At 43.9% G+C, this 12701-nt stretch overlaps 1 protein-coding gene across 2 annotated transcripts in view; it reads left to right on the forward strand.

The window, feature by feature from the left end:
* The window catches only part of Vcl (vinculin), a 103516-nt gene extending 92733 nt beyond the window's left edge, over positions 1 to 10783 (forward strand). Inside the window, exons 18-22 of one of the 2 annotated variants that reach the window (XM_059273838.1) lie at positions 701 to 886; positions 3809 to 4012; positions 5948 to 6151; positions 6719 to 6823; positions 8626 to 10783. In XM_059273838.1, coding sequence (XP_059129821.1) covers positions 701 to 886; positions 3809 to 4012; positions 5948 to 6151; positions 6719 to 6823; positions 8626 to 8772 — 846 coding nt within the window. In that variant the 3' untranslated portion in view covers positions 8773 to 10783. The remainder of the gene's footprint in view (positions 1 to 700; positions 887 to 3808; positions 4013 to 5947; positions 6152 to 6718; positions 6824 to 8625) is intronic. The other variant, XM_059273839.1, reaches the window with a different exon arrangement.
* Positions 10784 to 12701: the final 1918 nt, after the last annotated feature.

Below are 12701 nucleotides of genomic sequence, written 5' to 3' on the forward strand. Positions count from 1 at the left end.
GTGTAGCCCTTGCTGTCCTGGATCTCACTCTGTAGACCAGGCTGGCCTCGAACTCACAGAGATCCTACTGTCTCTGCCTCCCGAGTGCTGAGATTAAAGGCATGTGCTGCTGCCGCCACCACCACCACCCACCCGGCTATGTTTTCTTATTTAATGTCAGTAAAAGATGTTAGGTTGGTTAAGGACAAAACTGGGTTACTACACATAGGTAAGGTTAATGGTTTCCCAGTTTTCAACATTTCTTTACACTTTCCAGTGAGGCTTTTGATGGTAAGAGCCACAGGAGAGTGATGTTCCTGGTAAGTGGCTCCTTTGAGTCATGGCATTTAGAATTAGGGATGTAGAGATCACGTGGCAGATGCAGAATCTGAAGCTCCAATGAGAGGTTATTGCCTCCCATTTGCCCTTTGACAACCAGATCCAGATCCAGAGCCAGGCCTTCCATCTACTATGGGGATTGGCTTTGGAATTGTTGATGTGGTAATGCTATCTATGCCTCCTGTGGGAGATGACCAACACACAGCTGTGAGTTTCTTGTAGAGAAGAAAAAATGTTTTTTATTGAGATTACACAGATGGGCCTCATGGCTGGGTGTGGGTGGTCTTACATGGAGTCAGTGTGGGCAGATTTTTTTAGATTGGTTTTTGGTAGTGGCTCCTAGGGCTTATACTGACATAAGCCTGCTTTTTTACACTTGTAGCTAACTGATGAGCTTGCTCCTCCTAAACCACCTCTGCCTGAGGGTGAAGTCCCTCCACCCAGGCCCCCACCACCAGAAGAGAAGGATGAAGAGTTCCCTGAGCAGAAAGCTGGGGAGGTGATTAACCAGCCCATGATGATGGCTGCTAGGCAGCTCCATGATGAAGCTCGGAAGTGGTCTAGCAAGGTAAGCTCTGAGACGTTCCTCATCAAGCACGGGAGTCTTCCCAGGAAGGATGGAGAACCGTAGCCACAGCCCAGGAAGAAGTCTGTCTGGGGTCACCTTCCTTCTTGCTTACAGCCTGTGTTTCAGGCAGTGTGTTCTTTTCACTAGGGATTCAGTGAGAAGTCTGTAGTATTTGATGGTTTGCCTCTCCTTGGGCAAAAGTGAAAGCTGGGACGTCCGTGGCTAAAGAAGGGTTTCTCCTTCTTTTTCTGTTAGCGTCAGCTCTGACTCTTGACATTTGGGGTCTTTTTAGAAACTTTATCTTTCTTGGATTATTGAATGTTTTCCGATGCTCCGTTACTAACAGGCAAAACCTCAGGTGGGAAAGTATCTTATGTGGGCTTTGCTAGATGAAATCTATGCCTTTCTTTCAATTCTTGCATTAAGAAGCAGGTAGACTGGTGTCTCAGAAGCAGCGTGTTTTTGTCCTTGCTCAGAATCTTTCCGTCCCTCCCTCTTTACTCAAGACAGCTCCAGGTTAGCTTCAATTCAGCTAATTTGAAAGTCTAAGTATTAATGGTGTGGGTGAGAATCTGGATGTGACTGCAGTCCTGCCTCCCTCTCCTGCCTGTTTCCCTGAGTGCTGCAAATGAGTGGTAGTTTTTCTTGCTTAGAGTGAAAGCCTTTTGCTCATTTAGCAGTGAGATGTGGTTCTTAGCTCTAAACTGTTTTCTAATGCATCCCGAACTCCAGCCCTTCGTTCCCACTATATTCCTTAGTTTTAAATCCTCAACTGAATACACTTTGTGAGGGAACTGGTTGGCCCACCCCCTCCAGGCTGAGAAATTGACCTTGGTTTTTAATCCAGTGTTAGAACTGTTAGCTGGGAGCCCAGGTTCCCAGAAGTGGAAACCTTGTTAGTGTTGGACCTGACCCGTGGAATTATTTATGATGGTGTCTCTCTAACACCCCTAGGATCATGTAGCACAAATTCTACTGTGCATGGAGAATGGGAGAGAGTGGCAATAGTGTTGATTTTCCTCAAAGAAAATATAAATTTAATTATAGTAACCCACATTTATTTTGAAGAACACAAAAGTACATGTGGACTGTAAAGGTGGAACTTCAGAGGGTCAGGCAGCATTTACCCCACTCTGCTCAGTGTGTTCAGAAGTCCAGGCCAGAAGGTCTGATTTCATGACTTCACTGGCTTTTGAGCTATGTATGAAAGGGGTAGGAATATGTGTTTGTATCTGTCCGTCTGTCTTTGTGCAGCTTGTCACTCTGAACCTTAGCAACAGCAAAGTGCTCTTTTCTTCCAAGGAATGGGGGTGAGTCTTTGGTTGAGACAGTTTAGGAGAAAGGACTGGTGGTACCTAAACCCCTCACTGGCCTTCTCCAACTTCATTGCCACTTTTTGGAGATGGGTTTTGTATTTAGGATAAGAATTTTTTATTTTTGTTCTTGTTTTTTAAAGAATTATTTTTATTTCATGCCTACGGGTGTTTTGCCTGCATCTGTGTCTGTATACCACATGTGTGCAGTGCCCATGAGAGCCAGGAGAGGGTGTCAGGTCCCCTGGAGCTGTAGTTACAGATGGTTGTGAACTATCATGGGGGTGCTGGGAACTGAATCCAGGTCCTGGAGAAGACTAGTCAATGCTCTCAACCACTGAGCTGTCTTTCCAGCCCAAGGATTTCTATTTTTAATATTTAAAAGTGTTTCTATTTCTTGAGACAGTCTCATGACTCACTGGTCTCCAGCATGGTCTTCTGTCTCTATCTCTGCCTCTGAAGTCCTGGGACTACAGAAATGCACTGGTAGGAATTAGACTTTTAGGAACTTTCGATAAAATTCCATAAGAACACACATTTAAATAAAACTGACTAGAATTCCATGTGAACACTTTCTGGTGTAAACCTGTGTTCCTCAGTCTTTACATAAATTAGAGCAATTCCTTTTCTTTCCATTCCAGCTTGTTCTTAGCTCCTGTTCTCTGTATCTTCCCAAGCCCTTCCAATTCTCACCTTTGATATAAAATTCATGTTCTTCCCCTCTTGGTCCTGTTCTTTCATAAGCACCCATTTTGGGTTCATATGAGGGCTCCTCAGAGCTTAGCCTCATTTGGTTGCCAAGTCTGTGTGTTACCTGATCTGTGAACTAGTAAGTTGAGTTTGGGCTGAGTGAGAAGCTATTTTCAACAAAAGAGAGATTTAGGTTGTATCCAGAAGGCGGTGCTTTCAATTGCCACAGTAAGATATTGTGGAAGCTTTGTCTTTGAAGATCTTTTTACGGAGAAAGAGGCTGAAATGTAGGTTTTTCATCGTAGGAACTAGAGGAGGTGTCTTCTCGAGGCTCCTTATAGCTAGCTGAGCAGTTGTAGTGTATTTGGTAAATCCTCTTCATGCACCATTATGTTGATTTTCTTGTCTGTTTCCTGGTTTGCTGTTACTTTTGACATACCATTTCTAGTCTGGGACTTGTAATTCCTAAAGGAAACAGTAACAGCTGCAGAGCTGCATGTTCTAGGATGATGGAATAGTGAGTATCTGATTTAGGAGGATGCTCAGTTTTCCTTTACAAACAGCGCATATGGCTGTGTTTACTTTTCCCCTCTGGATTTCTTTGAAAGGTAATGACTACTGGGTTGTTTGATTCCCCAGACGTGATTCTGGTCAGGTTTAACTTCAGCAACAAGCATATATTGCCTTCTCTGGAAACCTTTCGCTAGAGCAAATTTCTTTCCTTCTCTCAAGGTGACTTAGGCTGGAGGCTGAGTTCCTGTCTTTGAACCTTGGTTCACCTGGTTCCTGGAGAGCATGCCATTTTCTTTCCCATTCCAGGCAAGCTTTGGTTACTAAACTAGCTGAAGCTCCGTTTCCCAAGTCCTGTTGTTCTTACTAACACTATCCCTATTTTTCACCCTTCCCGCCATCGACAAAGCCGGGTATCCCAGCCGCTCAGGTGGGTATAGGAGTTGTAGCTGAGGCAGAGGCGGCTGATGCTGTTGGGTTCCCTTTTCCCTCTGACATGGAAGACGATTACGAACCTGAGCTGCTGTTAATGCCATCTAATCAGCCGGTCAACCAGCCCATTCTGGCCGCGGCTCAGTCCTTGCATCGGGAAGCTACCAAGTGGTCTAGTAAGGTACTGATCGGTACCCCCAGTTGGGGGCTGCTCCAAATGCATCCGGCCATGTGCAGCCTTGACACCCTGCATCACTCATTATCTGTGCGGGTCCTGTGAGTCTGAGCCGGGCGGGCAACTGTCTGTCTGCACCTTGTTCTTAGGGCTGGCTTCACAAGTTTGATAGGTTTGCTAATATCCAAATGAACCGCATTTATGTTTAGGGAAGAGAAATGGGGTCACTTTTCAAAGGATTCATTTTCTTCCCATTTTTGTGGCCATTGTTGGAATTATAAATTCCTTGGGAAGCTGTAGATGCATCTCTCAGTGACTTCTAGGTCAGGAACCATTGGGGACCACTAAAGTTCCCCTAGCTTGACCACCGAGCTTTGCTTGGCTCCCACTGACCTCTCACTGATGGCTCAGGCAGAGCTGATCAGGGCAAAAGCAGCCTTAAATGGCAGAGTCTCTGGGGACTGCTTGCTGCCCTGCACCTGGCTGTGACAGATGCCAGCCTTTGTGGGAGCCCACAGGGAAGGAAGGGGCTTTACTGCTTTTCCAGGTGTCTCAGAAGGGTCGGAAGTGGCCACAAGGAAAGCTGAGGGCCATCAGCTAGGTGACAGAGCCTTGGGTACTGAACTAACATTAACTTGGAGAGTTCAGGTGTAGAAGGGATCACCTTGTTTGTTTTTCCTATGTAAAGATGGCATGTTGCAAGAGTCTGAAGATGGTGGGTAAAAACTAACCCTGGCACTGTGCTGTCTTCTAACCAAAGTCATGGAATCCTAAATTATCTCAGGTCTACACTGCAAGTTTGCCCAGAGGGCTTCAACTAACACATGCCTGTCCTCATGACCTCCCAAACCTGTGTTCTTTCTAGCCTCGGTTGATTTCCTGTGACATGTACCTTCCAACATCAATGATGAGCCACTTCCTGTGCCTGTGGAGCTCTTGCAGAGCACCGAGTGGCATGGTTTGTGTGTGTCTCACTGCACTGTGTAGAAACTGAGAAGCATGAGGGGACAAATGAGTGGGGCTTGGCCATTCAGTTAGTTTTACACACTGAAGTTGCTGTAATTTTAGGTTGTTAAGGACATAAAATAAATTGCTTAAATATTTCCTCATTATGATCCATGAGGATTTTAAGTGTACCAAATGCCAAATCTCAGACAAACTGCCATTGAGAGAGGGGGTTCCTTTTATAGCCTGATTCAGGTTTATTTATTTATTTGATTCCTTCCTCAGCATCCTCCTAAGTGAACATTCCTTAATTGGAAGCTTCATTTAGCTGATGATAGGACTGGAGAATTGATTTGTGGAATCAAAAATTTTTTTTTTAAATGTGGAATGATTTATTTTAATACTATTTTGTATGCTTTTTCAGACTGACAGGTCAAGAGGCAGTAGAGGGAGACCAAAGTAGAAAATGCGGAAAATATGCATTTCCCCCTTCTTCTCTCAGGCTGAGAATCATCACATAAAACGTTCTAGTGAAGTAGTTCAAGTACTTGGCTGCTGTTTACAAGAGAAAGATAAGAGGATGCTTTCAGCATCTGGAAAGCCTCCTCTGTGTTCTTCGCTGGCCAGCTCAACTGCTTTCTCCCCTGTATAGAGATGAAAATGCCTGTATGACCGACTCCTTGGCTCTGGCCCTACGTTATTGACACAATTAACCTGGAGACGCTCAAGTGCTTGTTCAGTGCTGTGCCTGGGGCGCCCACGTTGCCCTTTCAGACTAATTTCTGGGTCTTCTTTGTTTTCATTCAGGTTATTTTCTCTCACTGAGTGCTGGGGCAAGTGCCCTGTCTCTCCAGTGCTTTCTATTACCCCAAACAGTACTTTCCCGTTTCCTTAGCCTTCCAGAGGCTGCTAGAGCAGCAGGCTTCCTCTGTTTTTCTTTCCTTAGCTTGGCCAGTGTATGGGCAGAGCTCACGCTGTATCTTTGCTTCTCTCTAGGGCAACGACATCATTGCAGCAGCCAAGCGCATGGCTCTGCTGATGGCGGAGATGTCTCGGCTGGTAAGAGGGGGTAGTGGTACCAAGCGGGCACTTATTCAGTGTGCCAAGGACATCGCTAAGGCCTCTGATGAGGTGACTCGGCTGGCCAAGGAGGTTGCCAAGCAGTGCACAGATAAGCGGATTAGAACCAATCTCTTACAGGTACTTGGGGAAATAGGCTCGTGTGTGTGTGTGTGTGTGTGTGTGTGTGTGTGTGTGTGTGTGTGTGTGTGTGTATTTAACCAGAGAGGAGAGGAGAGGAGGGAGGGAGGGAGGGAGAGAGGGAGAGGGAGTGAGAGAGAGAGGGAGAGGGAGGGGGAGGGAGCGGGAGGGGGAGAGAGGGAGAAGGGAAGGGGAGAGGAAGAGAAGAGAAGAGAAGAGAGAGAACCTGGGTGGGAAGTGTGACTGTGAGGGAAAAGGCAGAGAAGAGATTGGGTGAATTGGGAGGAAGAGGCACTCAAGAAAGGCAGGCAACAGCAGCAAGGTAGTGTGTGGATACTTGGAGAAAATAGACCAGAAGTTTATTTTCTAACCCAGTAGAATTTGACTGCCTCCATCTATGAACCAATTGGGTCAGGACTGACCCTAGGGATAAAAACAAGTATATGTGTGCTGCTCATTTATTGAGTACTTCTGCATGCCAGCGACTGGGAATGGAGCTGGGTATATTTGCTTGCAAGGAACTTGGGGCAGACAACCAACAAACACCAAATGAAACTTTCTCTGTAGGTATGTGAGCGAATCCCAACTATAAGCACCCAGCTCAAAATCCTGTCCACAGTGAAGGCTACCATGCTGGGCCGGACCAACATCAGTGATGAGGAATCCGAGCAGGTATGTGCTGCTGCTCTGGGTTCCGTTTCTCTAGCTTCTTTGCTGTTTAATTTTAGCTTTAGGACAAACTTACCTCTGAATTAAGAATGCAGCAACTCTTTCTTATCTTGTCTCTGGTGGGCCCTACTCTGAGCCACACTCCCCATTTTCTTATGGTAGAGCACATCTTGGTTACTTGTGTACAGAGGACCCATCATTATTTTAAAAGCTAAAATGAGAGAGACAATCTTTCCCCGTTAGGGAACTCACAAATAATTTGGGAGCCCAACTGCTTCTGACTTCTACAGAGGCTAGGGGGCATCACTGAGGAACATGGAGGACACTCTTCCTGTTACCACAGCTGCTTACACCAAGTTATTTTACTTCAACAGCTCTCACCTCCCTACTATGGGAGCTTTATGAACATCCCCAACTTCCAGGTCTTTCAAGTGGAGTTTGGTACTGGGTTACTTTCCTTAGTGGGATGTCTTCTGCCTAGAGATAGGTGAGGCTGGGAAAGGAAGGGTCAGTCTGCGATCATGCTAACGCACATCAAGTTAATTAACAATGCATGGTGAGCCTCTGTGTGTTCCATTAAGTGAAAAGAGGTAGAAAGAGTGTGGCAGAATGGAACAAACACAGGATATAAATGAGGAGTATTGAGTAGGACCTGACAGTTGGGAGTTTTGCTGGCAAGGCTCCAAGCCTTTCTGGGCCCATGAGCCTTCATAACAACAAGATGTTAGGAATTTAGATGACAGATACTTTCCTCAGAGCCCTCTGAAGTTTATGCACACATTCACTCATGTGACACATTTTTCTGGGGAAACTCTACAGTCTTCATTAAGTCCTCAAAAGACCTATGACTTAAAGATAGTATTACTACCCTAGAAGAATCATTGAGTTGTCTGGCTGTGAGTAGACTTCTTGCTACATTCCTGTCCTCTGAGTTTGTGTTTGGAAAATTAATGTACATACACTTAGAAGGTAGTTGGTTGCTTAGTTTTTTAATTATTATTATTATTTTGTTTTGTTTTTTGAGACAGGGTTTCTCTGTGTAGCTTTGTGCCTTTCCTGGAACTCACTCTGTAGCCCAGGCTGGCCTTGAACTCACAGAGATCCGCTTACCTCTGCCTTCTGAGTGCTGGGATTAAAGGCGTGTGCCACTACCGCCCGGCTGGTTTGATTATTTTCATTTGTTGTTTATTAAATGCCTCTTGTCCTTAATAATGGAGAGCAGTGAATAAAAGTAACAAAAATCTCTGCCCTATGGAACTTAAAATTTAGTACAGATAGATAAATCAACTCCCTCCCCTCAAAAAACCAAAAACAAATGCCAATGAGTAAAACAAAACCCATCCCCAAAACAATGTAGGTAGAATATATAGCATACCAATTAGTGATGATCAATTTTATGAAGAAAAATAATCTGAAGTGAAGAATGCTAGTTTAGGTGGTGTGTGATTTAACATAAACAAAAAGGAAGGGTTCCCCTAACGTGACTGCTTAGCAAAGATCTGAAGGACACTGGAGGGAGAGCCCTGGGTTACTGGGAAGAAAAGTGTTGCAGGTAGAGGAAATAGCAAGAGTCCCGAAAGATCACCACCTTTGAAAACAAGATCGAGTACATGATGTCATCCATACAAGGATGCAATGCACAGTCGGTGGTGTGTTGTTTTGTTTATACAGTTAAACCACCAGTGACGCAACAAGGGTTGGACACCAGTGCAGGTGGGGCTAACTGCAGTCAATGCCTGGCTTCACGGTTTCTTGAAGGCAGTGCTGCATTAGGGACTACAGTAATGGGGTGCTTTTTATTGCAGGCCACAGAGATGCTGGTTCATAATGCCCAGAACCTCATGCAGTCTGTGAAGGAGACTGTGCGAGAAGCAGAAGCAGCTTCAATCAAAATTCGAACAGATGCTGGATTTACTCTGCGCTGGGTCCGAAAGACTCCCTGGTACCAGTAGGTGCCTAGCCGAACCTGGCTGGTACATAAGCCTCTGCTAGAGAGAAGAGAATGATGAGTTCCAGAAGCCATTCAGAGTTGCCGGGAGTAGAAATCAATTCCTGGTCTCACACACCAGAAAGGAATGGGGGCTTCTTCACATAGAAAACATTTACACTCTTGTCATGGACACTTTGAACTGTGTCTCTGTATGAACCCTGTACTCTGTTACTCCTGTGCACAGTCACCCAGGAAGTGGACTGGGTCTCTAGCCCATGGATTTTACATAAGCTCAGAATAAGAGTGAACACTAGCTGGAAGCCCTGCTCTGCCCCAGGGAGCATTCCCCTCTCTGTTTACGGTTCACCGACTCCCCTTTTCCTCTTCAGGCCAAGACGTAGAGCTGAGGCAAGTCAGTTAATAACTGTGCTTCCAAAAGTTATTTTGGGTTTTTCATGTTGCTGCTGACCCTGCCTACCTTCCCTGGGCTGTTTATCATTGCTGCAGGATAAGGTGATTTCTGGGGAGGGCCAGCTTACGTGGCCTGGATTCATTTCCTGCTTTCCCCTCATGTAATCCTAGTTCCTCACAATGTAAAACCAACTTTCATTGTCAGGAGGAAATCACTTTCTGTCTTTACCATGCCCCTGAGTAATATCTGTGCTAGGGAAACTTCCTGCCTCACATCCTGCCTTGCTTGGTTGCCAAGGTAACCAACCAGCAAACACACTGGTGCTCTCTGCCACTAGAGGGTCAGAGTAGCTGGGGTGTGATCCTGCCCATCCTCTTAGTGGGGCCACTCCCAGGTTTTCTATGCTTTGTCACTGCCAGTAGAGGTCCCTGCTGAGGCCTTAGCATTCATTCTTAGCCCCCCCCCCCCTTTTTTTTCTTATTTCTGAGCTGAAATGCTGCATTTATTTTTAACCAAATCATCCAGGCTTTGGCAGTCTTCTATAATGCTTCTTAAACAAGACTTTAAAGATACATAGGTATGTGTTTGTCTGTAGTCCCCCAGCCCACTTTTTTTTTTTTTTTTTTTTTTTTTTTTAAATTTTTGAGACTGGGTCTCTTTATACTGTCAGGCTAGTCTTGAACTTCTGGGTTCAAGCAATCTGCCTGCATCAGACTATTAGCACCTACCAGCCACACTTGGTTTCCTTGTAACTTTGGAAGGTCCATTCAAAATTAAGTCCTAAAAATCAGGGCTTGCTCCTTAAGAGACTTGATGGAAAGGCAGTCCTGTCTGAAAGATACTTCTTGTGTCAGGGAGACTAGCATTTGCAGATTACGATGCTGGTGCTGCTAGGGATAAAACAATAGAAATTATTATAATTCCTAGTTGCTTTTAACCAATTACAACCAAGTCTTTTTCATCCTCTCCCAAATATTCAAGAGTAATGAGTAGGATATCTAATTATCAAGAAAGGTATGTTTCCTATCTGACAAAGTCAGAGAAAGCGACTTCCTCTTTTCTGTATTTATCCCACAAGCATTTCCCAGGACATGAATACTTATTTCAGAAGTCAAGACCCAGAAGAATACAGGAGTGAGACCCTTTCCTAGATGTTCTTCCCATATCTATGTGTTCAGTCCCAACACTGAATGTGTACACCTTCAGTTGATCCTGTATACTCAGGCTTCCTCTATTTCCTTTCAGCTGATCATTTTCAAAGCTCTCAGCATATCTTTATAGTTGCTTACCTGATATAAATGCATATCAATGCCTTTAAAGTATGACTCTATGCCAAAGATCACCTTTTGTTTTAAAGATCACCTAGAGGAACTATGAAGAGTCACGTCTGCTCGCTCTCCAAGTTCCTCCCGTGCTGGGGACATTCCCACACCCACCAGGTGTGCTGCTTCTCTCCAGTGTCAGTGCTTACATTGGAGACAAGAGGAAACAGTCCCCGAATGAGTTAGAGATGCCAACCACTAACAAAACTACATTTATAAGCTAGGATTTATTATATACAGATATTTTCTGCCTCTTCTTTTGTTCTGTTTAAAACAATAAAATACATTTATATGAATAACGTTCTGAATGATGGACATGCTATTTTACTAACAACTTTAGGTCAGACTCATTTTATTTTTGAAGAATAGCCAATGAAACTAAGATTCTGGATCTGGATTTTATTAATAAAAAAACTAAAAATTTTATTCAATCCATAAAGGAATGGAAATTAATAGTGTATTTATGTAAGAGGGACTATGTGATAAAGGACAATCTTGGCAACTAAACATTAGAAGGAGCAGAAATCACAATTTACCAGTGGGCAAAGCAGCCAGATGTGGGTTTACCCCGGATTGATATAACTCTCATTTTAGATTTTTAGCTGTTACTGGAGACCACAACTGTCCCTTAAAAAAGCTGAAGTTGTGAAATGTGAGGGGCACTTTTGTGTGTTCCAAACCCCAGTATAGAACAGTTTTGTCAGGATCCACTAGGGCTGTGAGGCAAAACTATCTTTGCTTGAGGAAACACTGATTAAAACAAAAACATGTTTTTGCCTAATTTTCTAGAACTGGAAATGGGGGGAGGTTAAGTAATACTGCAGGATAAAATTTAAATCATTGAGTTGACTAAGAAGTTCCCAACTGTAGAAGTGGATTGTAGCTCGTGTCCAAGGCTGCGGAAGTAGTGTAGCCAACACTGTAGTTGTTTTTTCTAATCAGTTGCTTCTAAGGACAACAAAACCAGCGTATTCCCAGGTTTCCTCTGTAGTACCATTTAAGGAATGAACCCACCAGCTGAATTCTGTGTGTATGTGTGTATGTGTGTGTGTATGTGTGTGTGTGTGTGTGTGTGTGTGTGTAGTGGGGAAGGGGGGGGCGGCGCTACCTCTTGCAGAAAATAAGTATCTATTTTATTTGCTCTTAGATTATGGTTCCTTAAGAACAAAGAAAAGGGGAATATGCTGGGTTAACCAGAACTCCATGTTTTAAAATCTTGGATCTATATGGGAAGTGGTGATGAAGATAGCTTTGATCACTTTTACCATTAGTCTGTGGCCAGAAAGGGGACACATTAAAAAAATGAATGGCTATGAATGTGCTTTGCTTAGGAAAGGGCCTCTTGTATGTTCTTCAAGCAACTATAACACAAGATGCCAATCTGGTGCAGCCAGCTCTAAAACAGTCTGGATATGAGAATGTTCCATCAACAATCAAACTTTAAAAAAAAAACCAGTTTGTTGCTTTCATATTTTTATTGACATGATAGCCAGAGTTAGGGACAGGACTGGGCTCTATCAAATTAATAAATACAATAACTGTAAAGGAACATAGTCTGCTTGGCTGTTTTAGCAGAAATTATTAGAGATGAGGGACTCTTGGTATATGTTCCACTTTGATAGACAAGACTGCACAGGAGGAATGTTGGACAGTCTAGGTATGGATGGTGAGACGAAGGATTGTGAAGAAATTCAACTGTTATGATTGTTTTTGAGGTAAAAGACAAGATATTAGAACTAGAGCTAGATAACCAATCTTAGTCAAAGGGAATAGATATTTTGCATTTTGACTTAAAGCTGCCAATCTAAGATTGGTTACTCAAGAAATTTCTATTTGAAATTGCAAAACTGGCCTTTCTTCGTAGATGAGGGCAACAGTAACAGTGCTCCTGCATCGTGAGCACTCTAACAAGGAGTGAGCGTAAGTCATAAATAGCATGGTAAGGGACAGATGAAAGAAAATAATGGGCCACAGGATAAGAAAGCTAACAGTCTAAAGAGCAGCAAGGGGAAATGTCACCGGTCACAAGACTATGATATAGGGAGAGCAAGCACTTACATCTTAACTTTCAGCCTTCCTCCATTTTCTTTGTAGCTAATGAGGCAAAATCACTGTGTAAGGATTTCCAAGCGAATGATGCAGAATGGAATGAGTCATAGGCCGATTTTCCAAGCTAACGCTCGACTGGTAGAAATCATCACTGAGGACGCTGTCTGT

This window comes from Peromyscus eremicus, chromosome 9, assembly GCF_949786415.1.
Source record: "Peromyscus eremicus chromosome 9, PerEre_H2_v1, whole genome shotgun sequence".
NCBI classification, from domain to species: Eukaryota; Metazoa; Chordata; class Mammalia; order Rodentia; family Cricetidae; genus Peromyscus; species Peromyscus eremicus.